Source organism: Bos javanicus, chromosome 17 (genome assembly GCF_032452875.1).
Source record: "Bos javanicus breed banteng chromosome 17, ARS-OSU_banteng_1.0, whole genome shotgun sequence".
NCBI classification, from domain to species: Eukaryota; Metazoa; Chordata; class Mammalia; order Artiodactyla; family Bovidae; genus Bos; species Bos javanicus.
Genome location: NC_083884.1, coordinates 66,115,843 through 66,134,700, shown reverse-complemented (window position 1 = coordinate 66,134,700; position 18,858 = coordinate 66,115,843). Strand labels below are relative to the sequence as shown.

General features: G+C 52.7%; 1 protein-coding gene across 4 annotated transcripts in view; it reads right to left on the bottom strand.

The window, feature by feature from the left end:
- Positions 1 to 18,858, bottom strand: part of MYO18B (myosin XVIIIB) — a 231,369-nt gene that overhangs the window by 200,641 nt on the left and 11,870 nt on the right. For all 4 annotated transcript variants that reach the window (XM_061385190.1, XM_061385189.1, XM_061385188.1 and 1 more), the window contains 6 exons: positions 15,028 to 15,182; positions 13,109 to 13,269; positions 7,325 to 8,551; positions 6,725 to 6,791; positions 5,761 to 5,873; positions 4,339 to 4,515 (listed from right to left, as the gene is read on the bottom strand). In XM_061385190.1, the coding sequence (XP_061241174.1) occupies positions 4,339 to 4,515; positions 5,761 to 5,873; positions 6,725 to 6,791; positions 7,325 to 8,551; positions 13,109 to 13,269; positions 15,028 to 15,064 (1,782 nt within the window). In that variant the 5' untranslated portion in view covers positions 15,065 to 15,182. The remainder of the gene's footprint in view (positions 1 to 4,338; positions 4,516 to 5,760; positions 5,874 to 6,724; positions 6,792 to 7,324; positions 8,552 to 13,108; positions 13,270 to 15,027; positions 15,183 to 18,858) is intronic.

Below are 18,858 nucleotides of genomic sequence, written 5' to 3'. Positions count from 1 at the left end.
TCGGCCCCTGAACTGAGCCTGGGCCTGCTCTGCAGCTAATGAGAGGCCTGAACCAGAGCTGTGTTAGCTCATGGGGTTCATCTCGCTACTATGCAAATCACTGGATTGTTCCTGCCTGAACAAAGCAGCTGGATAAACGGCCCGACTGATTAGTGATGTCTGCCATGGAAACAGAATGGGGCCTGGGGAGATGGTGGTACGTGTCCTAAGTATTTGCCATAACAGATTTTGATGATACCTGAAGCTGCTTCCACTTCTTCGTTCATCCATCCACTCATTCTTCACTCAAAAACAAAACGTTCATTGAACGTCTACTATATAGCAGGCACTGGGGGCACAACATTACTCAAAACAAATCAAGGAAACCTTTGCCCACTGTGGGCTTCCTGCTGGCACCGGTGGAAAAGAATCTATCTTTTTTGCAGGAGATGTGGGTACAACCCTTGGGTCGGGAAGACTGCCTGGAGAAAGAAACGGCAACCCACTCCAATGTTCTTGCCTGGAGAATTTCATAGACAGAGGAGCCTGGTGGGCTGCAGTCCATGGGGTCGCAGAGAGTCAGATCAGACACGACTGAGCCACTGAGTATACACACACTGCCAACTATGAGGAGATACCATTATACACCTGTTAGAATAGCTAAAAACAGGTTTTAAATTTATTTTTTTGACACTTGTTGCCAGGTTCTGGCGAAGAGGCAGAAGGACTGGAGCTCCCCACAGCGCCGGTGGGAATGCTGTACGATCAGGCCTGTCTGGAGAGCAGTGTCGTGACTTCTTTCACGGCAAGATGTGCATCACACAACAGAGCAAACCCCACACCTAGGGATCTACCCATAACAAACGAACACCCGTTCTCACCAAAAAGCCCTCTCTGTCACTGACTACATTGACTACGTATTCAAAATCACACACACAAAAAAACCTAGAAACAACGCAAATGCCCTTCAACTAAAGAGCGAATAAGGCAACCAATCACCCTAGTTTTAGTCTCGGAAGTCCCATGTCCCAGAAAAACCACTCCAGCCCAGGGAAACTGGGACAGCGGGTTCCCCTCTGAATGGATAAACAAAGCTCTACAATAGAATAAAAGAACCAACGGCTCAGAGCCGCAACAATGTGAGTGAATTTCAAATGTGGGTGTTGTGTGCATTGTGCTAAGTGGAAGAAGCCAATTCGAAAGGTTACATGCTGTACGAGTCCATTTATACGACTTTTCAGAAAAGGCAAAACTAGGGAAAAGGGACAAAGGAACAGATCACAGTGGCTGCCGAGGGCAGGGCATGGGGGAGGGGATATCCACAAGGATGTAGAAAACTTTTGGGGCGATGGAACTTCCTGTAATTGATGGGTGGAGGCAATTACACAATTGTGTTTGTCAAAAACCTACAAAACTAAACGTTAAAAGAGGTGACTTTAACTGTATGTAATTTAACCTTTCATATATAAAAAAAAAAGCCCTGCCTATAGAGCTTGCTTTCATTTGGGAGAAGACAGGTGTAAACAAACCAACTAATTAAATTATACTGAATGGGAATCATTTCAAAGCCACGAGCCTGGATGAGATCACCAAGGAAATGGGCCTTTAAAGAGGGAGAGAGAAGAGGTGTGGGGAGGGGGCTGACCTGAAGAGATCAGGGACCAGCTAAGGAGGCTGAGAGGGAGGGCCGGTGGACGAGAGGAAAACCAGGAGAGCAGAATCTGTGAGCTAAGGAAGGGAGTGACGGCAGGAGGACGGGAGACCAGCCCCTGAAGTGCGCTGAGGGTCAGGTCAGGGGACACCAGGGAACTGACCACGGGGCAGCACGGAGATCACTAGTGACCTTGAGAAATGTCTGCTTGGCATGGTTTTCAGGGAGAATGGGAGATGGAAGCAGAGATAGCAAGGGCAGTGAAGAAGTGTAGAAGGGAGCAGGGGACCAGGCCTGGCCACAGGAGGCACTAGAAGCCCAGGATGCTAACTGGGTGACCAGTGAGGCCCCAGCCACCCTCCCTAGTGGCCTGGCAGGACCAGGGGCACAAACCCCAATGGGGCAGCCCTCCCCCAAACCTGGGCCCCCAGTGCACTGTTGGCCTTTACAGCCCAGGACCCCCAGGAACAGTGATGAGCCCCATTCTGACACAAAGCAAAAGGCTCAGCAGGACCCCAAAGCTGGCAAAGGAAGACAGGCCCCTCACACTGGCTGGGCACGGCCTGGGGGCACAGGCAGGCAGAGGGCCTCAGGGTCTGAGCCCCAAGCCACCTCCCACCGTGGAAGCATCAAGGCCCAGGCTGTCCCAATCGCCAGCCTTCTCAGGCCTGCAGGGGAGAAGGGAGGATCCTGCAGACACACACAGGTACCCTCACACGCTTGCACACGGGCATGGTCAAGGGCACACATACCCAACAGCAGCAGAGGCCTCTGTACACAGGTGTGCCCATCTACACCCCACACAGTCACAGTAACTCACTCCAACAGAGGCCTGCACCGCCCACACATATCCCCAGCTCCCAGTCGCTGGGTGAGCCCAGACCCCCAGCGAGAAAGGCCCCTAGCCCTGCCCAGACCCCACCAAGCCCATCTTCAAGGTGGCCCTAGTCCCCTCCTGCAGATCTCTTCTGCCACCTGGTGGCCACTTGAGGAACCAGATGAGACCGAGCCAAAGAGCAGGTGTGGGAGGCGGGATGACCTGAGCAGGGCCCAGCCCCAACCCAGCAGTTACAGGGGCTTAGCTGGGGCTCACAGGACTCAAGTTCCTCCTACCAGGGTGGGTCCTAATGCCTGAATTATGAGGCTCTTTGACCCAGCCAGAGTAAAGGATGCACAATCCAGGACAACTGAGAACTGTGAGAACCGAAATTGCAGAGGAGGGACCTGCGACAGACACCTCTCCCGGGGGTTCCTACAGAGCTGGAGCTCAGCTTCTCAGAAGGCTTGGAGCATGGCCTGCCCGGCAAGGGAGAGGGGGTGCATGCACGGCCCTTGGCCAGAACGGCCAGGTGGGGGAGGGGCTGGGAGGGTGACTTAGAGGGGGTGCGAAGGGAGTCCTAGAGAAGAGAAGCCTTGGGGAGGGGGTCCAGGCTACTGCCCCCTCTTTAATGGACTCAGCATCATTCGGGGGCTACGAATGACTTTGTCCTGTGGGACTCCAAGGGCAAGATGCAGCTTCTCATCCCCAGTTGACAGATAAGAGGCATCATGACCTTTCCAAAGCACTGAGGTGCATTAGCAGGAATCCTAGAGGCCTGACCCCTCCCGGGCCAACAAGCCCTCCGAATGGAGCACAGACGAGATTCTGACCTCCAGTGGATCTCCCTGCCTCCACTTCTGCCCACCTCTCACCTCCACCCCATGGCCAAGAGGATCCTTTCCTAGCATAGTCACACTACATGTCACTGCTCTGCTGAAAATCTCCACCAGGCTCAGAGCAGGAGCGGAGTCACTTTGACCCCGTGTGAGACCTGGCACCAGCCGTTCCTACCTCCTATAATCTCCTCCACACACTGCTCTTTGTCATGATGGACCTGTCTTCCCCACGAGGACAAGCAGCTCACAAAGGTGGGTTGATCTGCCCGCCTTCGCACACGGGACCCTCCATCATTATCTCAGACAGGAGCAACCAGGTGAACTGAGGCTGAAGTGAAGTGCAAGTGCAAGTCCCTCAGTCGCGTAGGACTCTGTGACCCCGTGGACTACACAGCCCATGGAATTCTCCAGGCCAGAATACTGAGGGGATGGGGCGCAAATGCTGGGGTTGCAGCTGCAGGCCCCTCCACAAGGTGGCGCCGAGAGGGTCCTCTGGCTATGACTGTGGTCTTGACAATAAACAGACCGTTACTACACTCGTGTAGAAACGAATAAAAGTAGAACGGAGGCTTAGTTTCCCAGTTCATGCGAGTGTCTGGGACTCCCGAGGGTCCGGCCTGGGCTTCAGAGCACAGAGGGCCCAGCCATGTGGGTTTCAGCCCAGCTCCTCCAGCCCCGAGCCTGAGTCTGGAGTTGGCCCAGCTTCCCACCCGTGAACAGGGCTGGTCTTGGCCCCCGTCCTCTCGTGGACCTGAGGACTGGCTGAGACGACACGCAGAGCTGTCTAGAGCAGAGCCTGACAGACCCGACACGTCCGATACGTTCTCTCCCACCGTCACTGTCTCTCGTGCTCCCGCTCTGTTTGTATCCCTTCTCTTCCCCTCTGAGGAGGGGGGACCACGTGGTCCCCAAGGCTCCCCAATGCTCTGACACCCCAGCAGCCATGTCTGCAGGATGCCGCTCAGACAGGCTTGCAGGGGTTCTGGGGGCTCTGGTCCCGAGATGCAGAAGGACCCTGGCCTGGCCCCGCCCCGCCCCTGGGGCCCCCTCACCTTGCCGGCAGAGGGCGCCATGAGCCCTTGGGGCTGGAGGAAGATCAGGTCGGGCCCGGCGTGGGTGTGAGGTAGCTGAGCCTGGTAGCGGTGCAGAAGCGTGTTCAGGACACTGGACTCGTTGACACTGACCAGGGAGGCCAGGTCCTCAGCCTGGTCCAGCTCCGGGGGATTGGCCTGCAAACCATCACACAGAGTGTCCTCTGGCCTCCTGGGCCCCCACACCACCACAACCACCACCTCCACCTCCGCCCCCTGGCCCCACACACGGCCTCGGTTACCCCGTTCCTGGGCAGCAGTGCCCTGACTCCGCAGAGAGCGACAAAACCTACAGATGAAACAGCGGCATCGCTTCTCCTGCGCTCTGTGCAACTGGCAGCTGGCCCTCCCTACACTGCGCTCAGGGCACCAGGAGGGGAGGCGCTCTGAGGACGCGCAGCAAGATTCACATGCCTTCTGTCTGTCAGACACAGAAAGGCAGGCGTGCTCGGAGGACGTGTCTTCTGCTGCCTCTTTCCCTTCTGCGTCTTGTCGGGGAGCTCTGCGTGCGCTCGGGGATGCTTAGGACGAAGGCCAATGCCCTGATTGCCCCATTTCTCTGACAGCCCGCCACACACTCATCAGTTGGAAATACTACACCTAGACCCTTCTAGAAGCAAGGAGTGACTGCAGCGTCTCCTTGGGGCATCCATTTGAAAAGCTTCCTAGCACTTCTCTGGCTCCAGGGAGTTTCCTGGGCCTACTGCTCTGTGGTCTTCTGTCATCCTTTTGTCAAGTTTTTTCCTGAGGACCCTGGCCCTCTGCAAACTCCCAGCACTGGTGGGAGGAGCGGGCCTGAGGTGGGCAGAGGGGGACAGAGGGGTGAAGGTGAACGAGGCCAAGGAGAACTCCTGGAAGCAGCTCCTGCTCAGGCAGTAGATGTGAAGGGTGGAAAGCATCAGGACAAGATCTTTTACTTCTTTCATTAGAGTCTGACTTATTCTCACACGGATTCATGGTACAGTGCAAAAATTATGCAAAACAACCAAAAAAGAAGAACCAAACTAAAGGCTGATACCCAAAAAGCAGGCCACTGGAACCTATGCCATGGCTAACGACAAGCTGCAAATTTGGCTCTGAGTCTCCTGGCAGCCAGGGCGAAGAAGGAAGCATACCAAAGTCCATACAAAAGAAAACAATCACTTTCTCCAGCAGAAGAATTCCCAGGCCCAAGATTTGACAAACATCTCTCTTAACGTGTCCTCATAAAGGGGACACCGTGGGACAGAGCAATGAAACCCCTTAACAGGACACCTCTAGCAGAGCAGTGAGTTCAACGGTGAACTTCCCTACAGTTCCCCCCAGGGCCCCAAGGGGAAGTATTCAGTGCAGTCAAGCCTGAGGGGGAAGCGGGGTGGAGCAGGCAGGGCGGGCGGGGCTCACCCGGTGGACGTGCTCCTCATCCACCTCGGTGACGCTACCGTCGGCGTCAATGCACAGTCGCACCCTTCCTGCCGGCAGGTCTGCTGTTCCCTCGTCTGGCTTCAGCACCGTTGCTGGAAGACACCCCAGGGGTGGAGGGGTACAGCAAGAGGGGTTGGGGACAGCAGGGAAAGAGGGGAGGAAAGAAGATGGAGGTGAGACAGGTGGAGGGGAAAGGAAAAAAGATGAGAAGAGAGAGGTTGTGAGCTGCCAAGTCAGGCCAGGAGCAGGAGAGAGGGCCTGGGACACAGGGGAAATGGGCGTCATCCTCTTCCTTGGGGGCCTATTTACAGGGAGGGTGCTGAATTGTGACCCCAAACCCATGGAGATTTGGGTCTGACAGGCTGGGTCTGATTCATCTGGGGCTTCTATCAGATGGCACAGGCACAGAGTTGGCAGCCAGACGGCTGGGTGCACTGTCCACCACATACCTAGACTCGGGACGGCAAATAATGGCATATGGGCTGCCACTCCTCCCGCAAGAGCCCTCCAGACATCACTAATCAATCACTCCTCCCAGCCATGTTCTGAACGGACTGAGAATCACCTCTCAGTAGAGTCCGGTCACCAGCCACAAGTAATCAACAAGGTGGGTTCATGAGATGGGATCCACCTGCACTAGGTTCCAGACACAACACTGAAGAAGCCAAATAATGCTTGTTGCTTTCATGAATTAGCTAAATAATTAATTACCAAGGCACAAACGCCTTTGAAAATAGCACCCAACAGATCATCTGCTGAGAGTGAAATGACACCAAACTAGTCCCACTCCAAAGCCATGTCTCCGCATCCTAGTCCTGGCTGCCCCAACCCCGCCCTTCCCCTCAGTCCCCAAATTGTGATCAGGACCTGGCACACACAGCGACCAGCACTGCGGGGGTGAGAGGGGGACTCAGACCCCAGATGTGCTAACACCCCTAATTACCAAGAGTGAATCCATCCTTCTGAACCAGCCAGACCTTCTCTGCCTCATACCATCTGTCTTCAGGAGCCTGGGGGCAAAGGTCACATAAATTAGCACAAGGGGATGCACCCTCCCCCACCCCCGTGTGAGGGGCAGACCTCTTACATGGGCATTTCTCATAGTATGTCCAGGACCAGCTAAATCAGAATCCCCCGGTGCAAGTGGGGGTCCTTATTTAAATGCAGAGGCCACGGCCCCACCCTAGCTTTCGGAAACAGAAGCTCCAGGGTGGGGCCTGGGAATCTGCATTTTAAGCAATCTGCCATTTACACAGCTCAAAGAATTATCTTGGGACTTTGTAAGCTCAGTGGCAAGGGGACATCTCTCATGGCTGGGACACTGCCTCACTCTGTGGAGAATCTCACCTCTGGACAGGTCAGATTCCCCTGTGGGGCCTCCCGACCCCTGTGTGTCGAGGGGGACGTGCCTGGTCCCTCCTCTGGGCTGGCCACCCCTCCACTCCTGTCCATCTCCGGTCCCCGCCTTGTCCACCCCCAGGGACAAGCCTTTCCTGTCCCCCTTCTCTGGCCTGCGCCTCCCCGCCCCCTGCAGCCCCCTCACCTGCCCCGAGACTCCGCTCTGGCCTCCTCCTCTCCCCTCCTGGCTCTCCGTCGGCCTCTGAGACTTCTCCTCGTGGCCGTCCAGAGCAGGCTGCCCAGGTCCTCCCGGCTCCAGCTCCAGGGACCCGGCTCCGGGGCGGGCCTCCTCTGCTTTCTGTCCTCTGCTCTCAGGCTGGTCCTCCTTACCAGCTGTTGTCGGGGTAACCCCACGTGCATCCACTTCCTTGGGGGCTTTATCATCCTTCTCTGCCTCACCCCCGGCTTTACCCGCCTCTCCAGAGGCGCTCTGAGGTGGCCCCGTCTTTTCCATCTTGCCCCGGGGCTCCCCTGCCTTCCCAGTCCTGCTCTGAGGCTCACCTGCCTTGTCCATGGCTCTGGGAGCCTCCCCCGCCTTCCCTGGCGCTTTGCCAGCCTTCTCTGCCCTGGCCTGAGGTTCCTCCATCTGGTCTGCCTTGCTCAGGAGCACACCTTCTTTGTCCTTCTCACGCTGGGGACGGTCCCACTTGCCCCTTCTGCCCAGGGAACCTCCCCACCTTCTCACCGGGGCTTGGGCCCCAGCCCACTTCCCTTCACCTGCTACATCCTTGGAGAGACTCCCCTTTGCCCCCTTGTTTGGGGAATCCCCTGCCCCCTTCTCCGCTGTCCCTGGTTGACCCCCATCACCCAGCCCCTCTTTGCCCTGGAGCTCCGCCTTTTTCACCTTGTTGGTCTGGGGGGCCTCGCCCCCTTTTCCCACTGTGCCTCGATCCTGCTCCCGTTTCGTTGGCAGCACAGTTCCTGGGTCCCCAGGGCCCCCAGTCTGAGTCTTCTCAGCCTTCGGAGGTGCATCTGTGGTGCTGGCCTGGGGGCCACGAGGAGTCCCTGGGGTGTCCCCCTTTTTTCCCCCTCCAGGATCCGTGGCTGGGGATGGGGTCCTGGAAGTAGGGGCATCGCGGGGCTGGGTCCTCTGCTCTGGCCTGGCTGAGTCCGGGTCCAGCTTGGCCACCATCAACAACACGTCACCCCTCCTCACCCCTCTCTTGAAGGGCAGGCTTTTTTTGGCAGGTGTCCCACTGGGGCCTGATTCTTGGGGCTTCTCGCCATTGATGGTCATCAGCACAGGGTCCATGGTCCCAGCCTCCTCACCCTTCCTGCCCAGAATGTCTGCACTCAGGGGAGAGCCTGACTTGGCGTTCTGGCTCCCAGGCTTGGTGCCAGTGCTGGGCTGGCCAGTGGAAACCTCTGGGATCTAGAAGAGACACCACAACCGTTCTCAGCTGTGTGCTGACCAGACAGCTTTGTCATTCACTCATTCATTCATTCATTCACTTCTTTAATCACCCAGCCATTCATTCCCTCACATACCCTCAAGCACCTAGGGGCAATGAGCCAAACCTCAAAATCCTACATCCTAGACCTTGGCTCAGAACTTGAAGGCCAAGTGACATTATGAAAGGAAAGTGGACTTTGGAGCCCAACAGACCCAAATTCACTCCAAACTCTGCCACTAGCTAGCCGTGTGGCCTTGGGTAAATTACTTTCCCTCCCTGAGCCAGTTTCCTTACCAATAAAATGAGAACCATAATGGCCTCTCAGGGTGGGCGGCTTCACGGTAACACGTGGAAACCGAGCCCAGCACCCAGCACGTCCTCAGCAACAGGAGCCACTGTTGCTGCTGTCCCTGATGCTGGGGCCATTGCTCTACTATTTACACCCGGTTCTTCCTATCGGGCCAGGGAGGGATGGGAAAGGACGTGGAGCCTGTCATCAGAGGACCTGTCCTAGTCTTGGCTTTGAAGCTCTCCAGCTGAGTGACCTTGGATGACATCACCTATCCCCTCTGAGAACTGGTTTCCTCTCAGTGCAGGCAGATACCATGTGACCCTCCAGATTTTCTGCATGCCAAGATGTGGGAATTTCAGAGAACTGAACGAAACGAGCTGCTGCTACTGGTCCTTCTGCACCAGGTGAGGGTCCTGCTTTGGCCCCAAGGTCCTCCACTCTTGGTTGGCCGAGACACCTGGGTACCCGACACCCAGGGGTCTCCACTACCTGTTCCTCCCCTACATCTTTCTACTGCCCAGTGACACAGCCCTGCCCATCCCACCAACCTCCAGCCAGCCTGGCTGTGACCAGAACAGCTCCAGGGCCAGAGTGGCCTCTGCAGGAGGACCTGGCAGGGGCAGTTCTACCCTGAGGCCTGGCCACATACCTGCCCTGGTCTGTGTTCTGCCACTGTGGACCCTGCTAGAACCAGCCTCCCGCACACCTGCGCTTGGGAATCTGGGTCTCTCACCCTCCTTGTGCACCCACACCAGGCCCAGGATTGTGCTGAGTCCACCTGCACATCTGAGTCTCCTCTCCCAAACCCAGATCTACTCTCTCTCACCTGGGCACTGCCACAGCCACTGAGCTGGTACCCCATCAGTTTGCTGCCAGTCATTTAAAACCTGGTCAAAGATTTTAGCAGTTGCCCAGTCTCCAGGAAAGCCATTCAATACAGCCATCTGCCATTCGAAGCTGTTGAAGAGGAACCCCCCACCCCTCTGCCGTCTGGTCTCACTGTCCCTGCTCACTGCACGTTTCAGCCACAGCTGACACTGCCCAGCTCCTATGCTTTTGTTCACATTGGGCCTGCTGCCTGGAACACCCCTGCCCGTCTCCACTCATCCATGCGCAGCTCATCCTTCTATACCCAGCTCAAATGCCCCTCCTCAGCAAGTCTGTGCCTGAAGACCTGGATCAGAAAAACGGCCTCATGGACCCTGAAGCCCCAGAGCTCTGTGTGCTCATGCAAGTTTGCAGCAGGACCACATTCTGCGTCCCATTCTAGCTCTGACTGGTGTCGCCTCCAGAGCACAGTCTCAGTCCTCATCTTTGTAAAATAACAACAGTAATACACATAACAATAATGACCAGTGTTACTATCAACCTTGAGGAGGACCCTACATGGCCATCCTGCAATATCTGACTTAACCAGTAAAGAAGCCAGTGAAGCAGGTCTGAACCTCTCCCCATTCCACAGATAAGGGAGCAAACACAAAGATGTTAGGTGGCCCAAGAGACAAACCCGGAACAAAAAGTCACACAGGCCTCTCTGAGTGTAAAGACAGTGCCCTTGACTGCTGAGCCTTAACAACCTTGCTTGTCTTTCTGGGACTCACTGGAGTCTCCTGGGAGCTTTTAAAAAACATTCTGACCCTTTGGTTCCAATCCCAGAGGATCTGATGCAGCTGGTCTGGGTGGTGGGCCCCTAGGAGACTGCAATATGCAACAGGAGGCTGAGACCCCATGGCCTGGTGGCTCAGTCTGACCTTCTGGGGCCAAACAGGTCACATCTTGGAAAGGGATTGGCTGTACCTGGCAAATCTCAGCACTGTCTGCACTGTTTTGAAAAGTGAGTCAGTACTTTATTTTTAAAACCAAACCCCCACAGAGGAGACAGTAATGCAGGGATGCGCCTAACAAGATAACCCATCCTGGCCTCCTCCCCTCCATGCTGTGCATTCCCCTCCTGTGAATTTTCTTGGTCACCAAGGCCCTCAGATCCCACCTGCAGCTTCCTAGTCTAAGGGGGAAGCAACACATCTAGAATCATGGGGGCCAAGAGGAAGTTCACAGCACAACCATTTTACAGATGGGCAAACTAAAGCTGAGAAAGTGGATGGGATCCAGCCTGGAGCACACAGAGTGGTGGAGCTAGAACTAGAACCTGGGTCTCTGACATTTGTTTTCTTCCTGTTGGATATTATTCCTGTCTCTCCCTGCCCCTCAATGACTGGGTGGCCTTCGGAAAACCAGGTCACTTCCCAGAGCCTCATTTCCATTCCTGCAAAATGGTGATGGATGCTAATGACTCCCTGCAAGGACTCTATGAGGACCAAATAAAACCAGCAGTGCTGGGTGAGGGGAGAGGGGCCAGAGTTATTTAGTGATAGAGCAGGAAAATTAAACTGGCAGGAGCAAGCTGGAGCCTGCTGCCTCACAGGAACATGTCCTGCCCTGCTCCAGGCCCAGGAATGTCTTGGCCCATGGTCCAGACACCTGTTGTGGTCTGAGGCCTGTCCATCCTGCTCAGAGGCACCTTCCGCACCCTGCAGTGACAGCCTGTCCCCTCTGCTCAGCTCTGCTTCTTAACCTGCACACAGCAACGCTCACACAGCTTACCTGGAACCCTTTCTTCGCCAGGCCACTGTGGCCGCCACACCAGCCATCTCACTCCCCAGACTGGCCCTTTCCCAGGCAGCTTGCCAGAGCAGAAGACACACAGCCTCTGGCTCTGTCTGCCCCCATGTGGCCTCATGACCTTGAGCAAGTAAGTGCTTTAGCCTCTCTGAACCTCAGTTGCCACCTCTGATAAGTGGGTATACTCCCATCTACCCCTGTGTTATACAGGGTATCAGGCGAGCCCCTGAGCACTGAGTCCTGTCGAGTGAGAAATGAACACAGTGACCCTCATTATGACCATTAACAGCAGCCTGTGAGGGTTGACTTTGGCCCCCACTTACTTACACCTGGTCAGGCAGGTGTAGGAACAGTGTCTCTACCCTGACACCTTCCCCCACGAGGATGTGGCAGGGGTATTTCAGCAGTTCAGTGGCTACAGGACTTCCCTGACGCAGCACAGTCATTGGGGCTGGACAGGGGCAGGCACATGGGGGACCAGCCTGGCAAGCAACAGCTGAAGGGGTGTGGGAGGCAGAGCCAGGCTGCCCGTTGGGCTCAAGCCAACTCCAGGCTCTGAGGCCACCAGATCGCTCAGCCCCATCACCGAAGCATCCACTCGGCCTCAAGAGGGCACAGCAGAGACGCAAGGAGAGGCCCTTCCTGCTAACACTGTGACGTGCTCCAGGTGCACTGCAACCCAAGCCTGCGTCCCTGGTGCCAGCTTCACCATCCTGCCAGGGTTTCCTGGTCCTAAGAGCTGGGGGAGGAGGGAAGTGGCCCTGAACACCAACTGGGATCAACCTTCAAGTCCTTAAAGCACAGGGACTGCACCTCGTCCACTCACTGCTTCCATCCAGCAGCGCTGTTCAGATCAAGTGGACACCAAGCAGTCAGAAGGGAGGCCATCCGAAGCAGGGTCCTGAGGTCCCCTCCTGCGCCAGCAGTAACCCTTTGATTACTGGCTTGTGGCGATTCTGATGGACTTGGGAAAGGGACCCAGGTAAGCATGGCCGCTGGAAGGCGCCTGGGGGACTTGGGCCCATGGCCGTTTACCACCTGGGATGGAAGGGTTTTGGTATGTTAACAACCAATACAGCAATAGCTGGTGAACACCAGCGGAACATCTTTCCTGCTTAACTGAAAGCAAACTATACATCCTTAGCTAATATTTAGTTTTCCCTTTCTGCAAAAGTAGTGGTCAGTGATCCCCATCATACGTTAACTGATACCATTCATTCATTCACTCAACAAAAATTTTTGAGCATTCACCATGGGCCAAGTTCTATGAGAGCTGCTCAAGATACAGAGTTGAATGAGATAGTTGTTGCTCTTAAGGAATTCCTAGTCGATTAAGTCACATGAGCAAGTAATTACTCTGCTGACCAAAATTAAGACAGGCATGAAGAGGGTGAAGTGGAAATCAGAAGGAGGAAGGTAATGGGAGAGCTTTCTAGAGATGTACTATCTAAGCTGGGTTTTGACAAATGTATAGGAGTTCAACAGATTATGTTAAAGCTAGGACACTCCTCAATGAGGAGACTGCAGGAACAAAGGCTGGCAAGTGACTCAAGAGGAGGCTCACGGGACAGGAAGGTGGGTGCTGACAGTCACCTGGTCCTTTTCCAGTGCAGCCACTTACCTCTCGTTCCGGAGAGGCAAGAGCTGCCTCTTTCCTCAGTCTAGCTTCCTTGGACTCTTTCTCAGTCTCTCGGACCAGCTGCCTAATGAAGCCCCCTGGGATGACAGAGAAAAGGGGAGGAGGCGAGGATGGTGGAGGGCTCTTGTCCTCTTCCCGAATCTGTTTGGCAGAAGCAAGGAATGAGAGAGCTCAGTGAATGAACCAGCAGGAGCAAGCTGTCCTTTAAGAGTCTTGGACGGAGCTGGGGAGGGGGCCAAGCGGACACCAAGTCCATGTATGAGAGGCCACAGCGAAGCTGGCAAAGCCCTGGGAAGCCTCAGGACAACAGGTGAAAATGGAACGGTCAACCTTGAGGCTGCTCCAAGCAGTGCCATTTCCGCCTGGATCCAGTTTCCTCATAGTATGGATTCGCACAGTGGAGCCCACTGGTACCCATCCTTGGTGTGGGACAGCCCCATCTCTGGGAAGACCTGCTTCAAAAGGAGCTTTTCCGGTTTCCAGAAGGGGACAGGTCACAGGGAACCATCCACACTCTCTGGTCCCATCTCAGCTTGTGGTAAATAGATTAAGTAATTCACCACCTTAACCACTTTCTATGCCAGGAGCATGGTGAGGGAGGGCAGGGCTGGCAGTCACGGTTCATCTAAGGATCCAGCCCTATGGCTATAGCCCATTCCACTGACCCCATGCCCTGACTTCTTGACGGTCCTGGGCAGCCAGGGACTCCCCAGCACTGGGCTGGAAAGCTTGCATTTTACCCCAGAAACACGGTCGAAGCCAGAGCTGGGTGGACCTGGATTGCAGCTGAGACTTGCCACCTTAGAGATGGAGACCTGGGACTGGATGTAATCCACAGGGGTTTGTCTTTATCCAGCATCACTGTGACTGCTCATGAGTTTAAAGGAAAAAGAAAAAAAAAAACAAACAAAAAACCTCCAAGCATTCTATGCATTCTATGGCAGAGCTACACACTGGTTTAAAATAAGCTCCTTATCAAGGTCCTCCCTGAGAGGCTGGCAAAGACTTGACATCCGCAGTCCCATTGATAAAGAGGAACCTAAAGGAGACAGGAAACACCAAGAGACAGAGCAGAGGCCCAGAGATAAGGCAGGCCTCTCCCAGGAGGAGAGAAGCGGGGACACAGGAGGCTGGGCTCATGTTTCCTCTGCGCCTCTCCACGTGGACTGAAACCCGCACTGTGAGGGTGAAAGGCACGCTCTAGGGCAGGTGTCATTCCACTCCCTCCAGCATCAGTCTATGCCATGTCAGATCAGCAAGGGGCAGAGGCAGCCAGGAGACACTTCTCAACCACCCCACCCTTCAGCCTCCAATTCATCAAATCAGTGCACAAGGGTGGGGGCGAGGAACAGGGGAGGTAACAGGCATAAAAGAAAGAGGCAGCCCTTTATGGATTCTTACAACAAATACAACAGGGAAAAGAGCCATCAACGGGAAGAAGAGCTTGTTTCCAGTTCTCCATGGGTGACAGAAGGCAGGGACCTCAGAAACCTATCCCCATGGCATGAGGCTGGCAGCCGGCAGCCCTGCCTCTGGTGCCCCTGCTTCCCCACCCACACTGTCCCACACAAAGCCCCATGCTCATCAGAGCTGCCATGAGGACGGTGCTGGGACAGCTGGTCTACCTTCATTCCCCTGCCGTCACCTCCTGAGGGACAGATACCAGCAGCCATGGGAGGAGTCAAGGGCATGGTCACTAATGCCTGGCTAGGCTGGAGATGCCATGGCTAACTGAGGTGGAAGATGTAAGGGAGCCTGGACATGCGCCAGGGGAGCTCTGGATGTCAGAACCTCTGCCTGAGGTGGGAGGGGGTAGCCTGAGACAGCAGGGCTAGGATGTGTCCTTGGAGGGTCTGGCTGGCCCCTGAGGCTGTTGCCCGAGCCCTGAGTGCTACTTTCCTTCTGCTCCCATAGGGCGAGGCGTGATGAGATGGCCATGCTGAGGCAGTGCCAGGACCGTGAGGTGAGATGAGATGAGATGAGATGAAGCTCTCTGCCAGGCAGCACGGAATGCAGCTTTATGGACACAGGCAGCGCATGAGGTGATGCACAGAGACTGACCCATGGAGACACAGTAGGGAGAGAAGAGAGAGACAGGTTAGCTCGTGGGTACCGCCCAGACCCACCCCCTCCGATGCCAGGGACCAGGCCAGGCACAACTCACTGTCATTTACATCTGGGAGGAATATGGTCAGCAGAGAGCTGCTGGCTATGGAGTGGACAGTGCCGTGAAATTCTTGCCAACCCTGACCACACACTTTTAACTTTCTCTTGACGTATACAGCCAGAAAAGTATGTACTTGTAAATGTATAGCTCAGTGGCTCTCACATAAAGAACACAACGATAGAACCAGCACTGTGACCAGATCAAAACTATTAAACTTTTAAAATAAAAACATGGTGTTATTTTAAAATATATTAAATTTCAACTTAAAATATTAAAAATAAATTAAAATTATAAAATAAAAATAATTTTGATTAAAATTCTTTAAAAGTACATTTTAATTTAATTTGAAATATTATTTTATGTATGACTATAGTATAAAGCTCCAATACTTTGGCTACCTGATGTGAAAAGCCAACTCACTGGGAAAGACTGAGGGCAGGAGGACAAGGGGGCAACAGAGGATGAGATGGTTGGATGGCATCACTGACTCCATGGACATGAGTTTGAGCAAACTCAGGGAGACAGTGAAGAACAGGGAAGCCCGGCGTGCTGCAGTCCATGGGGGTCAGAATCAGACAGGACTTAGGGACTGAACAACAACATGGTATATAAATATTATCTAGATATATAAATATTATAAATAAAATAACAAACATGCAAATCTAATCTATAGCGATGGAGGTGAGAGGAGTTGTTAGGGTTCAGCTGGGAAGAAGCACAAGGGGAACTTTCTAGGAAAATGGAAATGTCTTATATCTTGACATGAGCTGTGAAATGTGAAGTTAAATGGAGTCACTCATGTCAAGGGGTTTTACAACAGAGCTGGCAGGCCATTAAGGAGGTGGACCTCATACACGTCCTCCCCAACTGCAACCACAAAACTTCGGAACTGGTGCAAATGGCAGGTATTACAAGGACTCTGCAAGAATCCCTGAGGTTTGTCTCAGAGAGGAACTCTGACTTCCCTCAAAGTGACAGCCTGAGTGCTCAGTCACCTTAAGGAAGGCCAGCTCTGGCCTCCAACATCAATTACAGTTCTTTGTAATGCAAACCTCCCCTTAAGCCTTTAAAAGTCCCTGAATTTTACTCCCCAGCAGGACACTGCTTTGCAATCAGAACCTGTGTATCTCAAAATGCAATTCTTTAATACCAAATAAACTTTTTTTGATTATTATTATTTCCTCCTAGGTTTATTTAGGTGGACAGAGTGCTGGTTACACTAGTGTATCACGTGTAAAAATTCATTCAGCTGTACAACTAAGAATATTTTACTGTATAAAATCATATCAATTTAAAAAACAGAACATTACCAACTCACGACAATCCCTCATATCCCTTCTAGTAACTATTCCACACTCTCCAGATTTCTGAAATCACAGAAAAGTGTGCGTTTCTTTTGTGAGGGGTAAGTGGCTATATAATTTGACCGTGAAAATGAGGAAAGTGCAGGAAACCTTGGCTATTTAACTGACTGAGAGCTTTGAGAAAAAGAGTAAGCATTTTTAGCATCATTTTCAAAACCTTAACAAACATACACAGCTTTTGACCTAGAAAGTCCTCTTTTGGAAAACAAATTGAGGAAGTGATCCTCAACCAGAAAAAAAAACCATCACTGTGTTGCTTGTAGGACTAAAAATCCTAAACGTGAGAGTTACTCAGTTGTGTCCAACTCTTTGGGACCCCATGGACTATACAGTCCATGGAATTCTCCAGGCAAGAATACTGGAATGGGAAGCCTTTCCCTTCTCCAGGGGATCTTTCCAACCCAGGGATTGAACTCAGGTTTTCCCCATTATAGGTGGATTCTTCACCAGCTAAGCCACAAGGTAAGCCCAAGAATACTAGAGTGGGTAGCCTATCCCGTCCCTAGCGGATCTTCCCGACCCAGGAATCAAACCAGGGTCTCCTGCATTGCAGGTGGATTCTTTACCAACTGAGCCTCCAGTAACTAGAGAAGCCAAATAAATTAGCACACATCTGAGTCGAAGGAATAGTATGAATCCCTGAAAAGGATGCTTAAGAACATTTTATTAATAAAACAACTTTATCCATTCCATTGTCAGGCTTCTAGAAGGACAGCATCAATAAGCACCTACTGAAGAGAGTTTAATGGTTTATTTATTTCCATAGTATAAACAGAAATGTCTGGGGGAAATGTAAATCAGCAAACCCAAAGTGGAAAGAACCTGTCAGCCTCGGATCCAGGTGTCAGTAATAAAAAATTAAACTGTTAAAAATAAAAACCACTTCACCTAGGTATAACTTCTATGCCTGCCATAAGCTTCATTCATTGTAAGTGCACACTTAGATGCTTTCTGATAAACTTTGCAACCCTGGGCGACGTGACCAGAATCGCCCCCTAAAGCCCCTTCATGCCTATGTGCAGTCACTAGCTGTTCCCACCCTTGGCCCCAGACTTCTGATATAGATGGAGTCCTAGAGAATGCAGTATTTTACATGTGGCTTCTTGCATTTTGCATGTTTTTAAGGTTTTTCTGCATTGTTGTGTACATCAGCATTCCATTTTTTATGGATAAACCACATCCTGTTTATCCATTCGCCAGCTGATGGGCATTTGGGCTATTTCCACTTTGGGGCGAGACGAATTACGCTGCTCTGAGTAGGCCTGTAGGTCTTGGTGCGCTGTGTTTCCACTTTTCTTCGGGAGATTCCTAGGAGGCGGCACTACTGGGCTGTCTGCTAACTTTACATTTGACTTTTTAAGAAGCAGCGCAACTGTTTCCCCATCCTGCCTGCAGTGTCTCAGGCTCCACCAGGGAACATTTGCAGTGACACTGAAAGGTGCTAGAGTTGGCTTGTAAAGATGGCGGAGGGCAATATGGGGCATGCGCGTAGTACACACTCCAAAACGGGCAAGTAACACAGCACGCCACACAAAATGAAGAGCCCTTCCACATGCCCAGGTTCTGCAACTGAAAATTCCACCAAGTGTGGATTAAAAAAACTGGGGGTGGGGAGGGGGGGACGATAAAAATATCCAGAACATTCCAAAAAGCAAAAGTTGAATTGGCTGTGCCCTGACAACTATTTACACTGTATTCACATTTACATTGTATTTATATAGCATTTACATCGTGTTTATAACTGCTGACAGCATCCGCACTGCATTCGATATTATTAGCAATCTTGAGATGGTTAAAAGTATACGAGGAAAACTGTGCTGGGTTATACGTAAATATTAAGGTAACTATTACCATGAACAGTATGAAAAGGCAAAATGACAGGATACTGAAAGAGAAACTCCCCAGGTCAGTAGGTGCCCAATATGCTACTGGAGATCAGTGAAGAAATAACTCCAGAAAAAATGGATGGAGCCAAAGCAAAAAGAATACCCAGCTCTGGATGTGACTGGTGATAGAAGCAAGGTCCGATGCCGTAAAGAGCAATATTGCATAGGAACCTGGAATGTCAGGTCCATGAACCAAGGCAAATTGGAAGTGGTCAAACAAGAGATGGCAAGAGTGAATGTCGACATTCTAGGAATCAGCGAACTGAAATGGTCTGGAATGGGTGAATTTAACTCAGATGACCATTATCTCTACTA